At 56.5% G+C, this 24,412-nt stretch overlaps 6 protein-coding genes across 6 annotated transcripts; all 6 read right to left on the bottom strand.

The window, feature by feature from the left end:
- Positions 1-664: 664 nt before the first annotated feature.
- Positions 665-2,384, bottom strand: B0H18DRAFT_1121231 (uncharacterized protein; the record flags this gene model as incomplete). Its single annotated transcript, XM_048034295.1, has 3 exons — positions 665-1,134; positions 1,195-2,305; positions 2,364-2,384. The coding sequence occupies 3 exons, from the start codon at positions 2,382-2,384 to the stop codon at positions 665-667; spliced, it is 1,602 nt and encodes a 533-aa protein (XP_047890956.1).
- A 2,203-nt stretch (positions 2,385-4,587) lies between these two features.
- Positions 4,588-4,937, bottom strand: B0H18DRAFT_1105834 (uncharacterized protein; the record flags this gene model as incomplete). The annotated part of the gene is made up of 2 exons (XM_048032667.1): positions 4,588-4,717; positions 4,779-4,937. Coding segments are annotated over 2 exons (288 nt in total), but the record flags the coding sequence as incomplete, so codon positions are not given.
- Positions 4,938-12,939: 8,002 nt separating this feature from the next.
- B0H18DRAFT_1121229 (uncharacterized protein) lies at positions 12,940-14,565 on the bottom strand (the record flags this gene model as incomplete). The annotated part of the gene is made up of 3 exons (XM_048034294.1): positions 12,940-13,421; positions 13,483-14,488; positions 14,545-14,565. The coding sequence occupies 3 exons, from the start codon at positions 14,563-14,565 to the stop codon at positions 12,940-12,942; spliced, it is 1,509 nt and encodes a 502-aa protein (XP_047890954.1).
- Positions 14,566-15,128: 563 nt separating this feature from the next.
- Positions 15,129-16,160, bottom strand: B0H18DRAFT_537042 (uncharacterized protein). The gene is made up of 2 exons (XM_048038514.1): positions 16,003-16,160; positions 15,129-15,958 (listed from the first exon to the last, which is right to left on the bottom strand). The coding sequence occupies exon 2, from the start codon at positions 15,922-15,924 to the stop codon at positions 15,187-15,189; it is 738 nt and encodes a 245-aa protein (XP_047890953.1). The 5' UTR covers positions 15,925-15,958; positions 16,003-16,160; the 3' UTR covers positions 15,129-15,186.
- Positions 16,161-16,776: 616 nt separating this feature from the next.
- B0H18DRAFT_956502 (uncharacterized protein) lies at positions 16,777-18,007 on the bottom strand (the record flags this gene model as incomplete). Its single annotated transcript, XM_048042462.1, has 2 exons — positions 16,777-17,216; positions 17,272-18,007. The coding sequence occupies 2 exons, from the start codon at positions 18,005-18,007 to the stop codon at positions 16,777-16,779; spliced, it is 1,176 nt and encodes a 391-aa protein (XP_047890952.1).
- Positions 18,008-20,518: 2,511 nt separating this feature from the next.
- Positions 20,519-21,914, bottom strand: B0H18DRAFT_956501 (uncharacterized protein; the record flags this gene model as incomplete). Its single annotated transcript, XM_048042461.1, has 9 exons — positions 20,519-20,713; positions 20,773-20,876; positions 20,932-21,029; positions 21,087-21,170; positions 21,224-21,330; positions 21,381-21,455; positions 21,511-21,644; positions 21,714-21,796; positions 21,850-21,914. The coding sequence occupies 9 exons, from the start codon at positions 21,912-21,914 to the stop codon at positions 20,519-20,521; spliced, it is 945 nt and encodes a 314-aa protein (XP_047890951.1).
- Positions 21,915-24,412: the final 2,498 nt, after the last annotated feature.

Genomic DNA, 24,412 nt, shown 5'->3' with positions numbered 1-24,412 from the left:
GCCTCTCGTATTGACCCTAGCAAGGCCCTCGTCATGTCTATCAGCACGAGCGCGTCGACGATCTGCGTCCATGGTAGCTCGGTCTCAGCCACGCGTCAGGCGTCGCTCACGCTAGGTCTTCTGAACCCTCTGGCCGTCCGCGTACTGTTACGAATATGGAACATTTTTGGACCAGTTCGACATCTCTACTGTCGGGGACCTGCGCGGACGTTTTGAACATGGACATAACGATCCGAAACAGGATACAATTCGTCTGATCGTAGCGATAGATCTGAGAAGTCCTTTACAGTCGCATATAGATACCCTCGAGCCCAGGTCGTCGATGTAGTAGTACATTCAGTCATCGTCCAAGCGCAGCACGTCTCAGTCATCGCAGGACGCGCAAGTCAATGCAGACCAGTTACCGTACTGAATTCGAGTCAATTCCATACCAAAGCCAAGAAACCCGTCCTTCCACTAAGTCGGTCAATAGATAAAAGAGAGCCAGACGACCGACACCCGTGCTCCGTACCGGAGGTGACGAGGCCTCGTTGCCGTCACCTACGTCTGTACCATTCGGATGACGTGCTGCGTCTTTGGCATGAGACGTTCTGGGTGTTTCTGAATGGGAGACAAGAGTGAGACAGACGTGTGTATGCAAACGGGCTCACTCACATTTACAATATCAGATGCGCCTCCAGGTGACTGTGACCATGCCACGCGCAGACCATGGCTGTAATATGCTATGGAATATGGCCTGGAGCTTCTGACCGATGCTGTCCACATGCCACTTGGTCTGATTGGGCCGAGACAACAGTTTTGACAGTTCTATCTCCACATTGACATCCTTCAATGTGTCGAAGTATGGCTGGCTCATGACCTCGTGCAGATCCCGCAGGTCGAGCTTCTCGAGGACAGCGCCTAGCTCCTCAGACTCGAGAATGCTGTCGTTGACGTTAACGTAAACGTCGAACGTGATGTGCTCGAGCTGACGACTTCGGACGGTGGAGAATATGGCGTGTAACTCGTCTGCTGCTTTGGTCCACGCCGCGCGCTGAGGCCCCTCGTCACGGTATTTGGGCGTGTGATTGATGTCATGCAGCAAGAAGTCCAAGGATTGCAAGGCGGTGTTTTGAAACAGGTTTCCGTGATACACTACATTGTGCATGTGCATCAGTAGTGAAGTCTGTACGCAAGACAATTTATGGGCTTCACCGTTATAGAACCTCTCGTAGAAACGGGTCAACGATGCCCCCGCCTTTTCGAGGAGTTGGTTAAGGGGTGTAATTGTCATGTAGCCCCGGGGGATGTTTGACACGAGTGTCAGATCCGCAAGTGAGGTGCAGAGGTCTGAGTGCGCCATCCAGTCAAGGAACATCGCCATGTGTTCATCATGCACGCTGACGTTAAGGTATCGAAGACGCGTGCCAGTGTGAGACGGCGACCGAAGTAGTGAGGCTCCCGCGTGACTGGCAGCACCTTGCAGAGCGAAGTTAAGATACATCATCGTAAGGTCTGTAAGTTGGGGGAAGGCAGACACAATCCGCCGCAGCTGGGTCACGTTGTTCAGGTCACAAAAGGAAAGCGTCAACGACTTGACAGACTCGAACCTCGACAGGGCGGGGAAGAAGTCCGTGCGGATGAAACGAAGTCCTGCACCGGAGAAGTCAAGGATGCGTACACGAGGCATCAGAGCAGCGAGCGCAGACGGTAGTGCTGGTAAAAAGGATTTGTCGCTATTGCTCTTGTTTCTACGCTGTGGGAATTCCACGCTCCCGTCTTCGTCCTCACCCTTTTCCTGGGCCATAAGGTCAACCCAGTGGTACTCGTCGTCAATGTGAATCCAATGCTCGTCTACCGTCAGCTCGCATGTGCTCGCGAGCCACTGCTTGACGCGTGGTGATACGTGACACTGCTTGAACAGCAGGTTGTAGCTTGTGCGGCTGCGAATCACGATGGTGTGGTAGAGGTTGTGCATTGCTCGAGGGTACCATGCTGTGCAGGCCAGCGCCGCGACGGTCAATGCGGGGGGATTCATCTCGTTGACAACGAACTCGAAGACCTCGAGCGGGATGCGAGCGGAGAGGGCCAGCGGCAGGGTGCCTTGAAAACGGGCGTCCCGCCAGCGTCTGAAGGTCCGTTTTCCGGTGTATCTGTGGATAACCCATTCATGGGCACTGGATTCATCATTGCTCTGCCCATCGGCACTCGGTCCTACGTCATTCTGTTCATTGGCAAGACTCTGACCGACACCAATATGATCGTCGCCGGCACTCGATGGCACGACTTGTACGTGTGAGGCGTCCTCGGGGGAAGGGGAAAGAAGCTAGGTGAACGGCGCATCAGTCGGGAATCGGGATCATCATGGACAGAAGACGACCGACGGTAGGCTGGAGATCGGACATCTGGGCACTCGCACCCCGTACGACGTGGATGTATGCGCTATGAGGGAGGGCGCAGCCGTGAGCGGAGGAGTGGTGGGGGTGGGAACGCAAGTAGCAAGGGGGCCTCGAGGATGCAGCGAGGCTATTGAGTACTTGGGAAGAGCTGTGTGTGAGGGTTTGATGAGCCGCACGGTGACTGCCGCAACTCACCGGGACGTTTTATTTCACATATTGCCAGTCCTAGCCATGCTTCAAGAATTCGTCGCCGCGCCGCACTCGCCCGGATATGAGTGTGGGACAATCCACTGAGCCGCGGCCAGCCTGAGTGTGCGACGCAGCAGGCCGTCAGTTGCCCTAACCCTAACTGCGTTCTTCGAGGCGCCCATCCAGGGACTCTGTTGGCCCACAGCCAACTCGCAGCGGCGGCCTTGCTGTCTCGTCCTGCGGCACCTCCCCGTGCTGCAAGATCGACGTAAGCGGTCGTTACCGCGAAGACCTCTCTGCAAGCACTCACCGGACGCCCGTACAACTGTCCCTCGTCTTCCCGCCCGTCCGGAGATTGGGGTCGCCGACAGAGCCGTGAGCGTCGCGGGGTACGGCATTGGCTTGCAGGACTGCGGAAAGGGAGCATGAGTGCCGCGGAGAAATCGCATAACCATACATACGCCCTGACATGCCATGAGTAGCACGGCTTGACGCTAGACGTAACGACGGGCCGCAGTGTGGACACGCGATACAGTATCGCCTTGAGAACGTGTTCAATGGGAAGCGGCAGATCGGGGAGGAGCCGAAGGAGTGACTCCAATGTCGTTAGGCGATGGTACATTTGCTGGTGGCATGGGAGCGTGGTACGAGGTCGGCGAGACGCAACTTGGTTCTCTTGGGAGCCGGTCCCGCGTCCGCCCTTCTAGTCCTAGGAGTTGGCATGGAGGTTCAAGCGAGCGAGCGGCGCTGTCTCAGTGTCTGCGCGTCTCTGGGCACGACGACAGGTCTGGGGGATGTGCCTAGAGACACGTTAATCAGACAAGGCACTACGCCAGAACAAAAGACGCATACAGCGAAGGGCGCTGGTTCGAAAGAACACGCAGGTCCGATTTCATTGGCTGGTACGTACGGGCGGGTGCCGTATACGAGCGCGGATGGCAGTCTTCGAGCGTGGCCAAATCGGAGTACGCATCCGCGATTTCCCGTTTCAGTGTGACGTTCGTCGGCGAGGCACAGGGTTACGACGACTCATGTTGAGTGGTGAGCTCTGTTGCGTTGCCATGAGCATAGTGACGCTCCGTCCACGCCTTGCCGATTGGTAGCCTGTTTCGACACGATGTAAGGCACGTCTGCGCATAGGAAGAACTAACACACTGCTAAGAACGGGACACCGACGGACGTCACTCCTTTCCACTTCCTGTCTTCGTGCTGAAGACCGGCTGTTCACGAGTTCGTGCGGACACTACAAGTCGACCATAGACCCTAGTCACGGGGCCGCGAGTTCCCCTCGAGGCTGTTGACTCTAGTTCGGCGCAAGATACTGGGGAGGAGGAGGAGGAGGGGTTTCCATTTAGTCACGCTCGAGTCCCATAGGCCTCGGCGCGCGTGACAATATGGTGCAGACGGACGATCGGCCGCAGGCGCGAGATGATACTCAGTGTGCGGCGATCCACACCTAACAATGTAACAGAAAGAGAAGGCAACATTTCTCGAGTGGAGTCGGGACGCACAGAAGGATAGAGTGAATCCGTTCAAAGCTTCGCTCACCGTATACTGCGTGACCGAGTGCGAGAGGTAGTACTTGTACCTCAGTTTCTCAAGGTTGTGATCGAAGCTGGCTGGTGCAATTCAGGGCCAGCGAGATGTCACTGCGGACGAACCGCGTTGTGCGAAGCGCTCACATGGTACTTACATTGTAAGGGCGTGTATATTTTTACGGCTCTAAGTCGGAGCTCGTAACATAGGGAATGGTATTCCTTTGTTCGGGCTAACATTTCGAATGTTCCCAAAATCGGGAATGTAAGTGCTATGTTCTTCCTATGTTCCGAAATCGCGTCATGTTCTAGGCATGTACTTCCCATGTTAGGGATTTTCACTTAGTGGCTTACTAATATACACGCTCTTGCAATGTTAGGCCCATGTAAGCGCCTCGCACAATCCGGGTTGTCCGCAGTGTGTATCAGAATATCAAGCGCGAATACTTACCACAGTCTAACGCTGCCGCGTTACTCAAGGTCGGCCTATTCGTCCCGTACTGACGAGGGCGAGGGCCTCACGCAGAACAAGACCGCAACAGATGATCGATAGGACCATACAACACCCTCTCTGGAATCTACTGCGTGCGACAGCGTTGACAGACATGGAGAAAGCTAATGAATGCGTTAGCTGCTTGCGCGATGGGCTGTAACTGGCAGACGGGCAGACACGAACCTGTGTCCTCACACGGCTGACCTCTTGTGCACTTGGAGACGACACAAGCGTTCTGAGATGCACGAATGTCGGCCCATTTGCAAGAGAGGAGGAGAACAGCCCAAGAACAACCTGTGACGCAGAAGGAGGTCGGTCGTAATGCCATGGTCGACGTCTTGGTCGACGTCCAGAGCATCGAGCGAGGCGGCGACGCCACCGGGGACGGCCGGGCGCCGAGTCTCCGCCACATGCCACCCTGTATTCGACCTTCATCTCGTCCAGTTCTTGTGTCTCTGGCATATGATCCTCTTCCTTCCTCTTCTCATTGCGCAAGCCCTCGAGAAAACTGCACCCTCTCTTGGATGGATTCTCACCACACTCTGAGTTAGCGAATGTCCATCGGCTGCAGAACTCAGCTCGCGTACGCTACATACTGTACCTCCAGACAGAACTATTCCTCCCCAAGCTCCCTCCAGTGGTCTCCTCAACTCCTATCTCAGTGATCGCATCTGTGCCACGCGCTTTATACGGCCTTGTATTTCGTACTCGAAAAGAACCGTCTGCGTTCTGCAACAAGAAGACACTGCACCAGAGCAGCCTCGCCGAGCTTTCTCTGACGGTTCCCTGTCTCGCCTCATGATCAGCCACAATCGCGTCGCTCGTCTCTATCGGCGACGAGTCTCATTCTCGGTAAGCAGAGCTCCTTCACTCGTCCCTCAGTCAATACGTCTGTGTTACAAACCTCACACGTTCTGGCACTATTAGGCTAGCTATACGTCGCGAAACGTAGACTGCGTTCTCGAGAAGACGCTATGTGACCGCCGACTACCTCTCCCGGGAGGACGTGACGCTGGATACTGGGAGCATGCAGTAGACGTGCGAGAGAGACGACAGGAGTAAGACGCAAGGGAATGCGTGTCGGGTGAGTAAGTTCTTGACGTCGACCAACACATAGAGACGAAGTTCGGCACGCAACAAGTTCCAACATGTTACGATGTTAACCCTTCCATGGATAGGATGTCGATCGCCACTCTATCGCGGCTATTTTGTAGTACTCCAGGCAAGGATTACCTTACTTTCTGTTGCACCGCTAGAACACATTTCTCAACCTGGGAAACCCCTTACTCGGCGCACAACGGTCACGACTAACCAACGTTTGTTTGCGCTCGGAAGGACCAACATCGTAGCTCAGTGCCTCTCTTCGACGTCACCAAACATCTACGAAGGACTGATTGAGGAACGACGTCGCGATTTGTCCAAGGTAAGACGAGTATACCTATCCGGACTTCGAATCTCACAGAATCGATCTTGCAGTTCAATGAACACGCCGGTCGCGATATCGAATTAGTAGAACTGATGGAGTGCGTGGCCTATCGACATATGCCTTTTGAGCGCGTCGATCGGCTACTGCCAGAGCTCGAGGGTGGCAATTGTACGTGGCCCACAGTCGACCCACGGAGTGACCCTCAGTCCGTAGCTTGACAAGGCCGACCCTGCCAAACAGTACCAGTCTCACCTTCGGCACCGTACGACAGATTCAAGACGATCTGGTATGCGTCTGACACCATGGTCGTTCCTCCCCTCCTCTCTCGGTGGTCTTCCGTTACTGCTGATCCAAGCCTCCGAGCCAGACCCGTCCTCTTCATCCCCAAGGGCGGCTCAGCCCGACTTCTCGTTCGACTCGAAGTTCGCGCTACACCTCACGGCAGACGACAATCTGCTCATCGAGCAACTCCCCACGTCTACGGAAGGCCATCAAGACCAACCTCCGTCCGATCTTTGTTATGCAGGAGTACTTATCCGCTTGCTCCGCCGAGGACCCTCCGCTGTGTTGCTAGGTGTCTCATCGGACAGTGAAACCGCCTGTGCGCACCGCTAGCATCCAATGCTCGCCATGCGACGTCTATTCTGGTGAGGATCAGAACCTGTCGTGTGTGGTGGTTTCGTGTCGCACACGCTCGTCGCTGTCCAACCAGGCGAGAGTTATCGATGCTCCGGAACCTGTACGGCGCACTGACAATGAACTTACACTCACAGGTGACAAAGTCGACGGGCCTGTGTCTACCGCTGCTAGGCTCATGCCGCGGCTACCTGGCTTCTGTCGTCGGCTCCTGTTCGCGAGCGGGTCCATCTCAGTTCGAGCGAGAAGGGACTAGTTCAGCGCATCCCCAGATCAGCACAGAGGTCTGCTAACGCGGCGGGAAGGGCCTGTTCTCGGTACTAACTCCCTCCCGTCACACTGCGACTTCAAAGAGACCCTCCATATCCAATAGTACAAGGTGTAGATGTCACATACATATTCATCGTGAATATAATCAGCTACACCATGTTTCATTTTAGTAGCCCGAAAATGTTTCCGAGTCGGAAAGCGTAAAGTAGACCGTTCGCTCTCAGTACCCGACGATTTATATCCAAGATACAAACGTATCGTACGTCCAGAGACGAAGTCTTTCGTCTACTGTCAATCGAGAATGAACACAGTTGAGACCAACAACATTGAGTCTTGACCATGTCCCTCGTCCCTTCGACTCGTTTGCCCACGGTGACCGAGTGGATAGCACTCTCGCACCCTAATCCGACAACATCGCGGGAGCCAGATAGGGACAGCCTCTCGTTCCCATTCACTCTGAGGATGCCTGTGTCGCCGGCGACCCTGGCTCACCGCTCCATTGTTGCCGACGAGGAAGGCTTGAGGCAAGGCCAAGTTGTCGGAATGTTAGATCCGTGTAGATAGAATTGTACTAACAGAACTCACCTTAGACTCGAGGCCGATATGCGGTCCTCGTCGTATGCTCGCGCCGGCGCTTATCGCCGGCTGTACATCGCCCGCCTTAGACGGTAGCCTCGAGGCTACCGTGTGCGACGTGCGCCGTCCGACGCCGTCGTATCAGATCAGTACCTGTACGTGTATAAGTAGATAGACAAAGCCAATGCTTACCTTAGAGTTTTCCTCCCGAGCTCTCCGGTCTGCGCCCCGACCCTCAAGCACCTGCGTCGCGCCGAGTCGATACTCGCCGCCGTTCCATCACGTCGTATACGCGATAGGTTATGAGCCCCGCTCTTCGAGCTTAGGGTCTATCTTCGTGCGCTTTTTGTCCCATTTTCGGACCCCTGTATGCCAGCAAAGTTCCTCGCCTACCCGCAGACCGTTCCATTAGTCACCACCGTTCGTCGAGCCACTCGCGCCTACCTTCAGCAAACCGGACACACCGTTTCCGAGCTCGACGACCTCCCTCCGTACGATCGCCGCGATCTACCCTTCCCAGACGACGACGACTCGGACGAAGAACTCACCTCTGGTTCGTCTCCGAGCTCTCCATCCTCTATCCGCGAGCCATCCCCTGCCCCTGTCCAACCTCAACCTTCCGAACCCTCGGCTTCGCCCTCGCCACCACCCAGCCCCCCACCATCCATCCGAGTCCAGTGTCGCGCGATGTCTACGACCGTTGCGAAAGAGTTCTCGGAGGTCCCGAAGCTTGCTGCTGACGGACAGAACTACCGCCTGTGGATTCGGCGTGTACGTGTTGCTGCGAGTGCTTGCGATGGCGACGACCTCTTGACCGCGGCGCCTGATGACGACAGCGCGAAGCTTCACGCGCAGATGCGCAACGCGATTACGCAGAAGCTACCGGACGCGATCTTCGTCAAATACGACGACAACACCACTGTCGCTTCGATACTCACCGACCTCGACAAGGAGTTTGGGCAGTACACTGCTGCTCACGAGGCCTGGACCGAGGCGCGTCTTTTCTCGTTGAAGTGCACGGACGAGCGAAAGGTCCGGCAGCACCTAGACAAGCTCGCTCAGCTTCGGAAGGAGCTCGGCGAAATGGGCACGACAATTGAGGAGAAGACGTACATCAATGCCATTACCACCTCCATTCCCCGTTCCTTTTCTCACATCGTCACTGCGCTCAACACAGCTGTGACCCTTTTTAACTCGACCCTCTCCACTGGCCAGACCCCGCGCGTCGTGACTGCGAGCGAGATCATTGCCGCGTTACGCTCCGAGGCGGATACCCGCAACCTTCAAAAGCCGAAGGCTGGCGAGCGATCCGAGACCGCGATGACTGCGTCAACGAGCCGTGGTGGAGGGAACCGCGGATCCGGACGTGGTAGATCCGGAGGTCGTGGTCGAGGACGTGGGCGTGGGGGAGCCTCCGGGAAGTCGCAGGATACGTTGCCAGCGTCCTCGGACAAGGACGTGACGTGCTTCAAGTGCGGAGGCAAGGGCCACCGCGCGAATGTCTGTCCGAGCGCGTCGAGCCAGCGTCGACCTGCGAAGCCAAAGGAGAGCGCGTCGACAGCGCAGGCTTCTGGGTCCTCGGCCGACAAGGCTGCTACGCCGAATGTTGCAATGGCCTCGGAGGCTCAGTCCGCCTTCATCGAGGAGGTGTGGAGCGCGATCTCGGATGAGGTTGCCCCTGGCGCGTTTGAGCGAGTCGAGATAGACTGTTCCGAATTGGCGGAGCAGTGCGAGCTTTCTGCTTTCTCGCCCATTCCTGCCGTCGCTGCTGCTGCTGACGACTCGGGTGCTGTTGACTCGGGTCTCCGCGTTGACATCTACGACTCTGGAGCCTCTCGCCATATGACCCCACACCGAGACCGCCTTGTCAACTTCCGCTCCATCACCCCGCACCCTATCCGTGCTGCGAACTCGCAAGTCTTCCATGCGACAGGCGAAGGCGACATGCTGATTCGCCAGACCTGGAAGTACACGGAGGACGAGAGTCTCACTCGCGCTGTGCATATGGCCCAAGCTGCGAAATGTCTTGTATGCTCCTGGGATGCATGCGACCTTGATCTCGCTGGGCTGTCTCGACAGCGAAGGTTACTATTGGTCAGGCGAAAAGGGCGAACTCACCATATGCAATAAGAACTACGATATCATCGGTGTCATCCCCCGCGAGAACAACCTCTACCGTGTTTATCACCCCCCACCCGCCGACGCCAACGCTGCCTCCACCCCGCTTCGACGCATGTCCCTTGCCGATCTTCACCAGTCGCTGGCCCACGTAAATTACGGATATCTTGAGCAGATGGCGAAGTCGGGTCGTATCAATGGGATTGTCGTCACGGACTATAACAAGCCCGAGTGCCCGACTTGCCTGCAAGCGAAGGCTCGTCGTGCTGTGATTGCGCCTTTGCGCGAGTCGCCGCGAGCTGAACGTTTCGGCGACCACGTCCATATGGACACTTGGGGGCCTGCGTCCGTCATGACGATTGACCGCTGTCGCTATTTCCTCACCCTCGTTGATGACCATGGCCGCTGGCTAGACACACCCTTGCTGCATATGAAGAGTGAAGCTTTTGCGAAGTATGTTGCCTACGACTCTCGCCTCACCACTCAGCTCGGCTACTCCCGAAAGGTCGCCCAATCCGACCGCGGTGGCGAATTCTTATCCAACGACTTCTCTGTCTACCTCGAGCGAAATGGCACAATGCGGAAGCTCACTGTCCATGACACACCACAGCACAATGGTGTTGCCGAGCGCGTTCATGGGACTATCCTGAATGGCATACGAGCCTGTCTCATCTCGTCAGGCCTGCCGAAATGGCTCTGGGGTGAAGCCTTACGATACTGCACCTATGTCTACAACCGGACGCCTCGGCGTGCTCTCAGTGGAAAGTCGCCTTATGAAGTTCGTTACGGGCATCCACCTGACGTCTCCAACATGCACCCATGGGGTTGCATCGTCTATGTCCGTGTTGATGCACCCTCGAAGCTCGACGCACGCGGTCAACCTGCTCGTTGGCTCGGGCTCGATCCCACGTCCAACGGTCACCGTGTCTATTGGCCTGAGGAGCGCAAGATCAGTGTCGAGCGCGATGTTGTTTTCAGCTCAGAGTCTCCGCGCGTCGAGGGGGAGCTGGATGTTGATATTGGACCTATCAATGATGACGACGCGGCAGAGCCTCCTGCGAAGCGTGCTCACCGGGACCCTTCTCCGAGTCCTGAGCACGACACAGACATCTTCGAGCCAGAACCTTCTCTTGAGCCTGGCGAAATCTACGAGCCAGTTCATCCCGACATTGTCACTGGAAAGCGCAAGCGCACACCGAGTGCGAAGGCTCGCGACATCTTAGAAGGACGAGCTGTAAGCTCTGTCGCTGATGCACCACCCTTTCCTGAACCTGGAAGTTTCCCTTCTGAGGAGTTCATCGCATACTTCGTCGAGGCTGCTACGTCTGAAGCTCTCGGATTCGATCCGCGCACTGTCGCTGAAGCGAGACGCCGGCCTGATTGGCCGAAGTGGCTCGAGGCCATGTACGACGAGATTCGTCGACTCATCTCTCGCAACAGCTGGGTCTTTGAGGATCCGCCAGACGACATGACAGATATCAATGAAGTCGGCACGAAGTGGGTCTACCGCACGAAGCGAGACGCGCAGAATCGCATCAACTCCTACCGTGCTCGTCTCGTGGCTCAGGGTTACACCCAGGTCGACGGCATCGACTATTACTCCGACGAGACCTTCGCAGCTGTCTGTAAGCTGACCTCTGTCCGCGCTATCCTCACCATGGCTGCTCGCAAGGGTTGGCACACCCACCAGATCGACGTCAAGAGTGCATACCTCTATGGCAAGCTCAATGACGATGAGCGCATCTACCTCCGTCCACCGCCCTTCATCAAGCTCGATGGCCTGAAGCCTGGCCAGCTGATCCGAGCACGTGTCCCAATCTACGGACTGAAGCAAGCCGGTCGTCGCTGGTATGAAGTCCTCAAAGCAACTCTCTTAGGCTTCAAGTTCGTCCGCATCGAGCATGATCACGCCGTTTTCGTCCGCCGCCATCCAGACGGCAACATCGACATCATCTTCGTTCACGTCGACGACATGACACTTGTATGCTCACTGCTTGCGAATCTGGTCCGTCTCAAGGCTGAAATCAGCTCGAAACTCGACATCACCGACAACGGCGAACTTCACTGGCTACTCGGCATCGAGATCAAGCGTGACTGGGCACGTCGCACGATCGCCTTATCCCAGCGCGCATACATCGAGTCCATACTTGACCGATATGGGTTCGCTGACGCAAAGCCGCTCTCTCAGCCGATGGACACACACACACGCCTGTCGAAGGACCAGTCGCCCGTCACTCCCGAAGATTTCGCACTCATGCGAAACAAACCCTACCGCGAAGCCGCCGGTGCGCTTATGTGGCTCGTCGTCGCGACTCGACCCGATCTCGCTGCGACAGTCGGGCAAATCTGCCAGTACTTGCAGAACCCGGGACTCGCACACTGGAATGCTCTCAAACGGGCTTACCAGTACCTCAAGGGTACGAAGGACCTCTGGTTGGTTCTCGGAGGGACTGGAGACGACGAGGTAGTGGGTTATTCGGATGCAGATGGTGGGAGCACGGAGGGCAGGCATGCAATTTCGGGGTACGTCTTTATGCTCAACGGTGGCGTGGTTTCGTGGTCCTCGAAACGCCAGGAGCTTGTCACGCTCTCGACGACCGAGGCTGAATACGTCGCGCTCACGCACGCGAGCAAGGAAGCCATCTGGCTTCGCTCCTTCATGCATGAACTCTTTGGTGGACCCGAGCGACCTATCCCTCTCCTTTCTGACAACCAGTCGGCAATCGCACTCGCGAAGGACGACCGCTTTCATGCGCGAACGAAGCACATTGACATACGGTACCATTTCATTCGGTACATGATCTCGGAGGGCAAGATCGAGCTATCCTACTGCCCTACGGAGGAGATGACTGCCGACATCCTTACGAAGGCCTTGCCTTCGATGAAGTGCAAACACTTCGCAGCCGCGATGGGACTGGCGAAGGTTTGAGGGGGAGTGTCGGAATGTTAGATCCGTGTAGATAGAATTGTACTAACAGAACTCACCTTAGACTCGAGGCCGATATGCGGTCCTCGTCGTATGCTCGCGCCGGCGCTTATCGCCGGCTGTACATCGCCCGCCTTAGACGGTAGCCTCGAGGCTACCGTGTGCGACGTGCGCCGTCCGACGCCGTCGTATCAGATCAGTACCTGTACGTGTATAAGTAGATAGACAAAGCCAATGCTTACCTTAGAGTTTTCCTCCCGAGCTCTCCGGTCTGCGCCCCGACCCTCAAGCACCTGCGTCGCGCCGAGTCGATACTCGCCGCCGTTCCATCACGTCGTATACGCGATACAAGTCAGCATGATGACGACGCATGATCATGGTGAAGAGCGAGCTCACCTCGACCACTGTCTCCGCCCATCATCCCGCCACACGCAGGAGGTGTCGACTATGCCGCGATCAGACCATGGCCGGAGCAAGCCATGAAACACGTCCTCGAGCTTCTGACCGATGTTGTCCACATCCGACTCGGTCTGATCGGTCCGAGGCCACATCGTCATCTTCACTTCGACATCCTTCAATGTGTCGAAGTACGGCTGGCTCATGACCTCGTGCAGGCCCCGCAGGTCGAGCTTCTCGAGAACAGCGCTTGGCTCCTCAGACTCGAGAATACTGTCGTCGACGTAAACTCGAACGTGAACCTCGATGTGCTCGAGCTGACGGCTACGGATGGTGGAGAATATGCCGTGTAACTCGCGTGTTGCTTCGGTCCAAGCCGCGCGAGGCCCCTCGTCTTCGGCCATGATGTGTTCGATGTCACGTAGCTTGAAGTCCAAGAATTGCAAGGCGGTGTTTTGCAACAGGTTTTCGTGAGTCACTACATTGTGCATGTGCGTCAGTGATGAAATCTGTACGCTTGAAGACAAAGGCAGTCTTACGGGCATAACGTGACAAGATTGTCACCTTCGCAAGTGAGGCGCAGAGGTCTGAGCGCGACATCCAGTCAAGGAACATCATCATGGGTTCATTATGCACATCGACCTCAAGGCATCGAAGACGTATGTGAGATGGTGCCCGAGATAGTGAGGCTCCCGCGTAACTGGCAGCACCTCGCTGAGCGAAACCAACAACCACCATTTTAAGGTCTGTAAGCTGGGGGAAGGCAGACACAATCCGCCGCAGCTGCGTGATGTTGTTTAGTTCGCAGACATCAAGCGTCAACGACTTGACAGACTCGAACTTCGACAGTGCGAAGAAGAAATCTGGGCGGATGAAGCGAAGTTCTCCCTGCTCGATATGAAGGGTGCGTACACGAGGCATCAGACCAGCGAGTGCGAACGGTAGTGCTTGAAGGAAGTGATCATGATTGTCAGTATTGCTCGTGTTTCTAAGCTGCGGGGATTCCACACTCGCGTCTTCGGTGTCCTGCTCGCTGTCAGAGACGTCGTCGAGAATGGGTAAGTCATTCCATCGCCCGACTGCCACCAGCTTGCATGTGCTCGCGAGCCACTGCTTGACGCGTGGTGACGCGTGACACTGCTTGAACAGCCTGTTGAAGCTCGTGCGGCCGCGAATCTCGACGGTGTGGTAGAGCTTGCGCATCGCTCGAGGGTACCATGCTAAGCAGACCAGCGCCGCGGCGATCAACGTGTGCTGATTCATCTCGTCGACGATGAACTCGAAGACCTCGAGCGGGATGCGAGCGGAGAGGGCCAGCGGCAGGGTGCCTTGAAAACGGGCGTCCCACCAGGGTCTGCATATCCGCTTCTCGCGGTAATTCTCATGAATCCATTTATAGCTGGATTTCTCCTCGCTTTGTTCATCGGCACTGGGTCTCTGGTCAATCTGTTCATCGGCAAGGCGCTGACCGACATCAATATGATCGTCGGCACTCGATCGTATGACTTGTGCGTGTGAGGCGTCCGCGGGGGCAGGGGGAAGATGCTAGGTGAACGGCGCGTCAGTCGAATCTGGATCATCATGGACAGAAGACGACCAACGCTAGGCTGGAGATCAGACATCTGGGCAATTGCACGTCCCTACGAGCACGCGACGTGGATGTATGCGCTATGAGGGAGGCCCAGTCGTATGCGGAGGAGTGGTGGGGGTGGGGGTGCAAGTGGCAAGGGGGCCTCGAGGACGTACCGAAGCCATGTATATTAGGAAGAGCTGTGTGCGAGAGTTTGATGAGCCGCACGGTGACTGCCGCGAGCGGGGCCTTCCATGCCATGACGGGCAGTCATGCTGCCAGCATTCGTCGACGCGCCACAGACACTGGCCGGGATACGACTGCTCGAAAGACGTTCCACTGAGTCGCGGCCAGCTGAGTACTTGTGCGACGCAGGAGGCCGTGACAACGGTCTTGTGGCGGCCCATGCCCCTAACCCTAACTTCGTTCGAGGCGCTCACTGTCGCCGCCTGCTCTGAGTCTCAGCGCCCCAGCCCGCTCTCTTCGATGTTGCCCGCTCCCCCAGCTGTCTCCCTCGATATGCATCGTTCAAATCCCGAACCCGACCGCTCCACGTGACTCGAGCGTAGTACCTCCAGAGCTCGCTGCTGGCGTGTATCCCCTTGGCTCCGATCCGCCTCAGACCCCTCCTTCCAAAATCCCAGTGTATTATGCAATGCAAAACCCCTTTTCGTCATCGATGAGCCGCATATCCGTTGCATCTGATCAATATTGTCCTACAGACCCGTGTTCGAGCTGAGGTCGAGCAGGCTCTTACGGCCCGATCGTGTCTCGCGCTGGTCGTGACGATGTTCTGAAAGGTCGAACGCGCTGTGGAGCCCGTTGACAAAAATTGGTGAGTATGGGAGGACTGCATGGACGGGTACGCACCGCGCGGATGGACTGTGGAGATCCAGGAGAGCATCCATCCGCAAAACGACGAGCGTCCGTGCGCTGGTAACGTACCATCCTCTGTCGAAAATTCGTTGCATTGGACGTAGGTCTGGCGCGTCTCCAATGTAGGTGTCGTCGCCAGCTTGTCCGGGCATGTATGTCCAGCCATTGTAGTGCGCCGACATAGCTTCCTCGAGCGTCGCGGGGGCGGGCGTCCTCGTCGGCGCTGTCGTGGATCTGAGCACGACGCAACCCCTGAGCTCGATGTGCGCGAGCGGGTGACTAAGCTCATGGACGCGTTTGCCACGTCGCTTGTGGTGAGTGCTTGAACGGAGTCGGAACGCACAGGAAGGTAACTAGGACCCTTCGGCTTCGGGATCCGCACGCCATACAGAGTAAGAGACGCGTCGTGTGAGTGTAACGAGGCGTCCGTGACGTCCGCGCAGCCGCATCCATAACCATGGCACCAAAGGAACCAGCGGATGCGCGATGGCGTGGCGTTCTCCGACACAAGAGTCGTCTGCACAGGCTCTTGCATCCTGCGCCGACGACCAGGTCCAATACTGCATCCACTCTATTGTTCAGTATTAGTCCGACGTCGACACATCCGACTCACCGAAGTTCAGCCTTGCGGTTCCTTCGTCCTGAAGGCCTTCAAATGGCTCACTGAGGGACTCGCCCACCTCATCCGCACCGATGTACAGACTTGGAGGTGCCCCGCTCGCGGACGTTGAATCAGCCTGCACTCTCCGTCGACATCTCGTTATGCTGACCCGGACGCCATTCACGTAGACCCGCGCTCACTGGCAATTACAGCCGCGCTCTAGAGTCCAACGACACTTCATCCTCGTGCTGTCGCGTCCACGACCTGAGTCGCCTACACTCAGAATTCCACTCTCGCAGGCCAGATGCCCGTACGCCGCACCTTTCCCAATTGTAGGAAATCGTGCTCACCTTCAGCGCGGGGATGGAGCCGCAGGCACATGCCCTTCATCTCAACGCCCGTAGGCTAGACAGACGGCGGTGGGTCAAGACTTCTCCTTGCATTCACCATCATGACGTCCGGGAACGCGGCATGTGCGCATTCTTGCGTCGAGAACGAAAATTCGAGCTATTCCTCCTTGCTTCTTGGCCTTCGCTCCATATATCGATCATTTTTATACCTACCTGAGTGTTTCACAATCGTACGCAGAGCCCGACATGCGAGTTGCGGCCGGCACGAGCGTCCAGCCGAGCGAGTCGCTAGCTTCTCTTCGAGCGCCGCCTGCACCGCCGTTGGTCGTCGCAGACGGTTTCTAGGTATCGCTGAACGGCGAGCCTGGGGAAAATATTGAGATACGTGTGTGCATGCAGACGAGCGCACTCACGTTCATCATATTCAGAGCGGATTTCAGCGTAGCGGGGTGATGCTGACTATGCCGCGGTCAGACCACGGCCGGAGTATGCCACGAAACACGACGTCGATCTTCTGAGCGATGTCGTCCACATCCGCCTCGCTCTGATCCTGCAGACCGTGTAGGTATTTCACCACCTTGACAGCCTTCAGTGCGTCGAAGCGTCGCTCGCTCATGACTCCGTGTGGCCCCTGCAAGTCGAGCTGCTCCAGGACAACGCCGAGCTCCTCGCCAGCGCCATCAGGGTAGTAACTTACATTGGCCCTGATTTCGATGTGCTCGAGCGCACGGCTTTGGACGGTAGAGAGGACGCAGTGTAATTCGTCTGCGACTTTGAACCACGCGCTCAGCGCCTTCTCTCCGGCGGCGGGGCTGATTTCATCCAGCTCAAGTTCCCAGGATTGCAAGGCGGTGTTGTGCGACAGGTTGCCATGAGCTACAATTACGTGTTTAAGTTAGCAGCCACGTCTAGCGAGCAAGATAACTCTTACAGTCGAGCTCACGCCCGGGACACCGTTCGTGGTACTGAGTCAAGGATTCTCCTGCCATTTCGAGGACTTCGTTAAGGCTCCGCAGGGGTTGATCCCACAGCGTGACCGTCAGATCCTCGAGTGAGGCACAGAGGCTTGAACGCGTCATCCAGTCAAGGACCGTCATCATGAGGTCTGTCTGAACATCGATATCGAGGTGCCGAAGACGGATGTCGGATGGTGGTTGAAACGGAGAGATCCTCGCATAGCTGGAAGGACCCCGCTGAACGAGCTTGACGTGTATGGTGAGGTACGCAAGCCGGGGGAGGGCGCAGATGACCCGCCGCAGCTGTGTGATGTTGCTGAGTATGCATGCATACAGCCTCAGCGACGTGACGGGCTTGAATCGCGATAGGGCAAGGAAGAACTCTTGATGGACAAAACGAAGCTTCGCAAACTGGATGCGAAGGACGCGTACACCGGGCATCATGCGGACGAGGGCAAGGGGTACCGCTTGGAGAAAATCAGAGCTCCCCGGGTCACGGTCACCGATATGCCGGGTCTTGTAACTGTCGGCCACTAGCGTACGTGTGGAAGCAAGCCACTTCTTCACGCGTGGAGACGTGCGACACTGCTTGACCAGAATGTTGAAGGACCTGTGATTTGTAATCCGGACGATTTGGTAGAGGTTTCGCATGGCCCGATGGTACCATGCTGTACAGACCAGCGCCGCGGCGGGTAACATGGGTTGGTCCATCTCATCAATTATGAGCTCGAAGATCTCGGATGGGATGCGAGTGGACAGAGCCAACGGCAGAGCGCCTTATAGACGGGCATTTCCCGGGTCGTCGTAGCTCCAATTGAAATTCGTTGGCACTTGAGTCCTCACCGCTCCGCTCATCGCCACTGCTCCAAACTTTGTCAATCCGCCCATCGGCTCTCCGTTGCGCGAGTGATACGCATGACACGCCGGCTGAAAGAGAAGGACACTGTATGACAGGAACACATCAGCTGAACCCCGCGCGATGGAGGAAATGGGGACCTACGTTAGGCTGCAGATCGAATGTCATTCAAGTTATCTAGGTGCCTGTGCCTTAGGATCGCTGTGGACGGAGATGCGGCCGTAAGTTGAAAAGCAATGCAAAGTCAAGGGGGATGAGTGAGCGTCGAGGACGTACCGAACCCGTGTATCTGAGTCATTGTGAGATGCTGTACATATCCATTTGATGGACCGCACGGCGACTGCCGCGAAAGAACGAGACATGCCCTACTGCCAGCGTCCGTCGCCGGTATTTGCCTGTTATGATTATGTTTGGCAATGACCAGTCTGAATTTGCGACACGGACGGGAGGCCAAGTGAAGACCCATAAAGCCCGCGCTCGAAGCGGAAGTCCGTGCTCCTGAGCTCACTGTAGTCTTCGAGGAAAGCACTGACCGACTTGTCTCTCTGTTCTCGCTTGTACTCATACACGACATCATTGGTCCGTCCTGCCAGTGCGCAAGCGCGACCAACCATCGACAGCGCATAAATATGTCCGGCGATGCCCAACAACGCGCTATTGACGGCAAAGCTCACGCTCAATGCACCACGCTTGATGACTCTCCGGGGCGGGTGATTGTTGCCAACTGGCGACGACTCTGATAGGTCTCTGGTCGCTGAACATGACATGTCGCGTTTGCGTTGAAAGAAATCAGCCGACGCTACGTAGCCTGTGAATCGGGTCGAACTCACTGTAGTACTGTAGCTGTTAGAATGCCCTACTCCGTATCGCTTCTCAGGACCCCGCGTGCGAACCAACCCGGTCATCGATTCACAATCGAGCGTCGCCAGGGCGCGGCGGTCTGCAGCTGTTGCGTCGGCGAGGGTGCCCGTAGTTTGCCTCCAAAGATCCAGACTAGACACCTCACTCGCAGGACATGTCGACAGAACCGTCTTAACTATAGATTGAGATCTAGCAGGCCTCGCAGGTCGCGGAGTGGAGCTAATGGACGTCGAGAGGAAAACAGCGTTGGCGCCGTGTTGGTCGACGCTGAGGCTCCTCCAACTCCCGAGTGCCTCTCCCAACTTGAACTTGCCCCAACTATGAGCGTATTTCTCACCTCGGATCTAGACACGAGCTTCAAAGAGAGGCCAGGTCACGTCGACCCGTCATTAGAGACCTGGGCCAACAGAGTGTCAAAGTTGGGGTCGTTCGGTGAGTCGCGCTCGAGTCAACTGAGAGTAGACGTACCTATAGCGTCCTTTCGAGCCTTTGCATTCCTATTATTTTGTTCCAGTCGAATGCATGAATATTCGATCTGTTTGCTAGCCTTGTAGTCGAGTCGCCCGCGTCGGACGACACCCTGTTTCCAGCTAAGTATGGCGAGACGTCTCTTGGGTCGCAGGTTTCGCTTCATGGCCGACTTTTAGGTCCCCGAACGTATGTCTGTGTGCAGCTGAGCATCGCTGGTCGCCGCTGAAGCTGGACGAGTTGAACACCTCGGTCGAGTACATGTGAGAAGGCAAACGTAGTACTTGTGGGGGACAGTGGTGGAATGGGACAAAGAACGCCAGGATGGGCCCTCCCTTCATCGATGCGTACGGCCGCGTCTCCTCTTCGACAATAGGAAGAGAATGCTACGTGTACGTATCTCGCACGACGAAATGCAAGAAGTAAACCAGCATTATGCTGAACATCGGACGCCATGCTGGTTCGTGCGGATACACGCTCAGACCCAGTGAGCTGAGCAGCGGTGAGAGTTCAACGTTCAGGTATCAACAGGGCATCGACGACGCACCGAGACTATGCGCCATTTGAGTGTTTGAGATGTGCTGTGCCAGAGGATTTGATGAGCCGCATGCCTAACCGCCGTAACAGGACATCCGAGTTGGGCTGCGAGCGTTCGTCGGGATGCCGGACTTCTCGACAAGAATGTGACTGTTCTAGACCACGGCCAGTCTGTGTGCTGTCTAGTTCTGCAACTCGTACGTACGAGCCTGAGAAGTTGTTGAAGCGGCTATCCTCTCGTCTAGTCTTGTTGCAATCGAGGCTAACGTTCTCGTGACGATCCTTCAAGGAGATTAGCCACCAGCTGTCGTCGCTCGCATGCCATACATTGGTCTTTAGGCCTTAGGGCCGTATTCATTCCGAAGCGACGGGAACGCAGAACACCGACGTCGCTACATCATCATCATCAAGGCTACTCCTTTCCACAGTGAGAAAAGCATGACATTCGTCGAGGCAATTAAACGGTACCTCGTTCTCGATACATATTCCATACACCAAACTCATCCCCACAGAGCTTCCGCGTCAACCTCCCTCGGGCCCCCAGGCCGTCCTTGATCCTGCCCGTTTCCCTGCGGTTGGCTATCCTGGTCCGGCGGGAGCGCGATGCGGCCCTCGCGCCGTCCGCGCAGGCGTATCCACAACCAGGACACCACAAGACCGAGCGGGTGGGCGATTGTGAAGAGCACGCAGGTGAGCTATCGACAATCGGGGGTCAGCGTGGGGTGACTACGGAGTGAGAGAGGAGGAGGCATACCCAGACAGGCATGGGCTTCGGCTGTCGGCTCCATACCGACGCGCACATCCAGGCTGCGGATATGCACCAGACGACGTCACGCCTGATGACGACGACCAGCAGGCCTGCGGACAGCGTTAGCGACGGTTCAGAGCGACGTGCGGAGAGGCTGTGGCGTACCAACGAGGTTCACGCCGAGCATGATGATGAAGCCTGGCCATTGATGCCGTGCGTAATGCTGAGGCTCGCCAGGTGAGAACGTCCATCCGAGGGCCACACTAGATGATTAGAGTATGAATCAGTGTAACGGAAAGTGGCGCGGTGGCGATGCTTACAAGAGCGTATAAGGGAACATGATCATGAATGGCCAGATCATGAACGCCCGTACGGGCGCATGGATGAACAGTACATCGAATGGTCTGAGAAAGTAACGCGGTTAGTTCGAATTCGCAGACGAGGGGAATATACATACCTAGACCACGTCGGCCTATGGTATACGAGTAGAACGAGGTTGGCGTAGAGCAACAACACGAACAAAATGCCTTGTGCCACCGTCGCGACGACGAAGGCTTGCAGAACCTGTGAAGCCTCGATGTCGAGTCACAACACAGATCGGAAGTAGTACTCACCCAGGCTATAGCCCAACCGGCCATCACCCAGTTCGCAATCACAAGCGGCATGCCCACACCCTTCACCATCGCCGCCTACGCCGCATATACTTTAGCATCGCCATCCACGCGTCACTTTCTGCAGGCGCACCTTGGTTTCTGGTTTTCGTGCAAACACGAGCAGGACGCAGTAGCCTAGTTGGCCAATATAGACGAGCGTGACATAGATGGAAATGAGGCTCTGGTTCGGAGCGATAGTCGCTGGGTATAGCTTCGATATCTCGCCTATACGCAAGTCACAATGGCGCATACATGAGCATTCAAAACAAATTCCAAGAGGAATACCTGACGTACTAAGACCCGGAGTCAGTATCGTACTGCATACCATCACCGTCGCGATGTTGATGAGTAGCGAGAGCGGGGTGAGCACTTGCAGCCTGTCCGCCGAGCGTGAGTCTCGCGGTGCTGAGGCATGTGGTGACTTGCTCACCGTATCAGCGCGAGGTAGTCTCTCACTGCCGGATGAGAGGTGTCGATGGGTAGGTTCTCCATCATGTCTCAACAGACTTGAGTACGCGTCTCCGGGATTGCCGAAGGATGCGCGGGTATTAGAGTGTCTGTGGACAGGATTTGAACCAGTTCGCGCGTCGAGGTGAGCGTTGGAGGCAAGCTAAGTATGTTGCGCTGCCCCATGTTGGGGACGCGTCTTGTTGGGCTGCAAGTGGTGGCAAAGAGGGACGCGGCGCGCATGATGATGTCACCGAGGTACGCCTAGCCAGCGCCTAGCATCGCTGTGGCGGCCCCGGCTGATCCCGGACCCAGCCCGGGAAGTCCCGGGACTCGCGGCGCCGTACCTACCATATGCGGAAGCTACCTCTGTACCGTATTGCGATCGTCATTCGGGAAGTGCTCTCCATGGCCAACTCACGACCAATCCTCTGCTCACATCTCGGCTTTCTGGCTTGGCTAGGGCTGTCGCATCTGCGGAATTAGCTTAAGGCTAGCGCTGTACGCCGCCGGAGGACCTGGCTTCTACCGGCCGCCTTCGTGCTCGGAGGCTCCACTCTCAGCATACATAAGCACGGCAGGCTGCGACTTCTGAGCCCCCTTCGACCTATTCGTACAACGATGAGCTCGCGACCACTTTCAAACACTGCGGACCATCCAGGCCTCTACATTGTGGATGGCGTTATCGTGCAAGAGACGTGGAGCGGCAAGTTCGCGCGCAAATTCAAGGAGAACCCATTCGTGCCCATCGGTGCGTCTCGCTCGCGGATAGTGGAAGTCTCGTTGCTGAGGATTCTACAGGGACTACCGCCACCGTCGTTGCTCTCGTCATGTCCTTCATCAAGATGCGGAAGGGCGAGTCGCTGAGTATGAACTACTGGATGCGGGCGCGTGTCGGCCTGCAAGCGTCGACCGTCGCTGCTCTCGCGATCGGGGCATACGCTCTCGGACAGACAAAGCAGCAGAAGGAGGCCCGCGCGCAGGCGGAGAACGAGACGGTGCTCGAGAAGGCGGCGCAAGAGCGCGCGGAGTTCCACGAACGGCTGAAGGCGGCGGAGGAGGCGCAGCGGCTGGAGGACGAGATGAACGCGAAGTCGAGCAAGTGGACTGGTGTGTTCGGAAGCGGGAAGGGTGTGGCTCGCGAGGCGCAGGCGAAGGAGCCCGCAGAGTCCAAGAAGTAGCCGACACCGTCTGAAGTGTCGAGCGTGTCGGCGGGTGCAGCCGCAAGTATGCATGCGCCTGCTACGCAGAGCGCTCTGTCGTCCGCTCCTGCAGGTGTGGACAAGGTTAGCGCGCCGATGGCGGACGCGCCAGGGAAGAGCGGCTGGCGATCGTGGGTGGGTGGGTCAGAGAAGAAACCTTATTTAGGCTGGCGGAAAGGACGCCAGGTAAAGGTAGACCATTGTACTTTGTATATTCGTCCGACGCGATCGACACTCTTCCTTCTCAGCGACAGATGAATCTGTTATCCTCGCCCGATATATCTGCCGCATGTGCGTTAGTTCTCGATGCTCCTCGATCATCCTCCGTACAGCGTCTTCCAGCCGGCGTGAGTTTCTGTGTTCCGCTCTACTGTCGCACCTTACTGAATAGGCATCCAGGTTCTTCGGACGTGCTTCGCTGTGCCTTGTTGGCGAGTCGTTGCGCTCAGGATCCGGGGTCTCACTCAGTCTTGCCCGCCCCGGGATTTGAAGGACGAGCGTCGAAAGAACGTCCAACCGCTCATGGCCATTTTTCTTGCGACATCTTCATATGACATCCGTGCCAATCCATCCCGTACAGCGCTGTCGTCATGACTTTAAGGCATTCGAGCCGTCCCTCATACCGTGTCGTACTCCACCACCGAGGGCGCCTCACCGCGACGAAAGTAAGGGCTATCGTTCCTTTGGAGGCGTTGAGCCAAGGAGAGACATACCGATGCCCATTGCATCACTACATACTAACTGGCATTTAAGCGCTCACAGATGTTTTTCTCGCGCCAGATGAAGCTCACTCATCACCGACAGATGTTCCTGCAACAACTGCTCACGCGCCTTGTTGTCGAATACTGATCCACTCACGAGAAGATACCGAGAATATCAAAGTCCAGTTGTACAAGTTAGGCTTCTTGCTCGCACCTGGAAGCCTCGCAGTTTACGCTCGCGTCCGGACTGTGCGTACGTCTCCTCACACGTGTCCTGAATCTACGTCTCATTTGATTGAATCGAGTAATTCCCAGACGCGCTTCCCGTCTCGTTTCCCGGTAGCCGTGTTCAAGGACTCGAAGATAGTACGGCAACTCGCCGCACCCAAGTTCCCAACGCCGAGAGATGACAGCGGTGGCGGACGTGAGTTAAACTTTCAGCGCGGACAGTTGTGTGTCTCACTTCAACACGCAGCATAACTTATGGGCATCCTGATGCTCAAAAACTGCACAGGCGGTGGTCACGAATTGTTACCGCCACTAGTGATCGGGACAGGGCCAGAGAGATATCTCGCACGCGGAGGTTCGTCTGGCTATCGTCGTCTCACTGGCACCGCACATATCGACATTGCGTAGACCGCAG

The sequence above is a fragment of the Fomitopsis serialis genome, assembly GCF_022376445.1.
Source record: "Fomitopsis serialis strain Sig1Antser10 chromosome Unknown B0H18scaffold_58, whole genome shotgun sequence".
Lineage (NCBI taxonomy): Eukaryota > Fungi > Basidiomycota > Agaricomycetes > Polyporales > Fomitopsidaceae > Fomitopsis > Fomitopsis serialis.
Note: the sequence above shows the minus strand (reverse complement) of the source record. Positions and strands in the feature narration are given on the sequence as shown.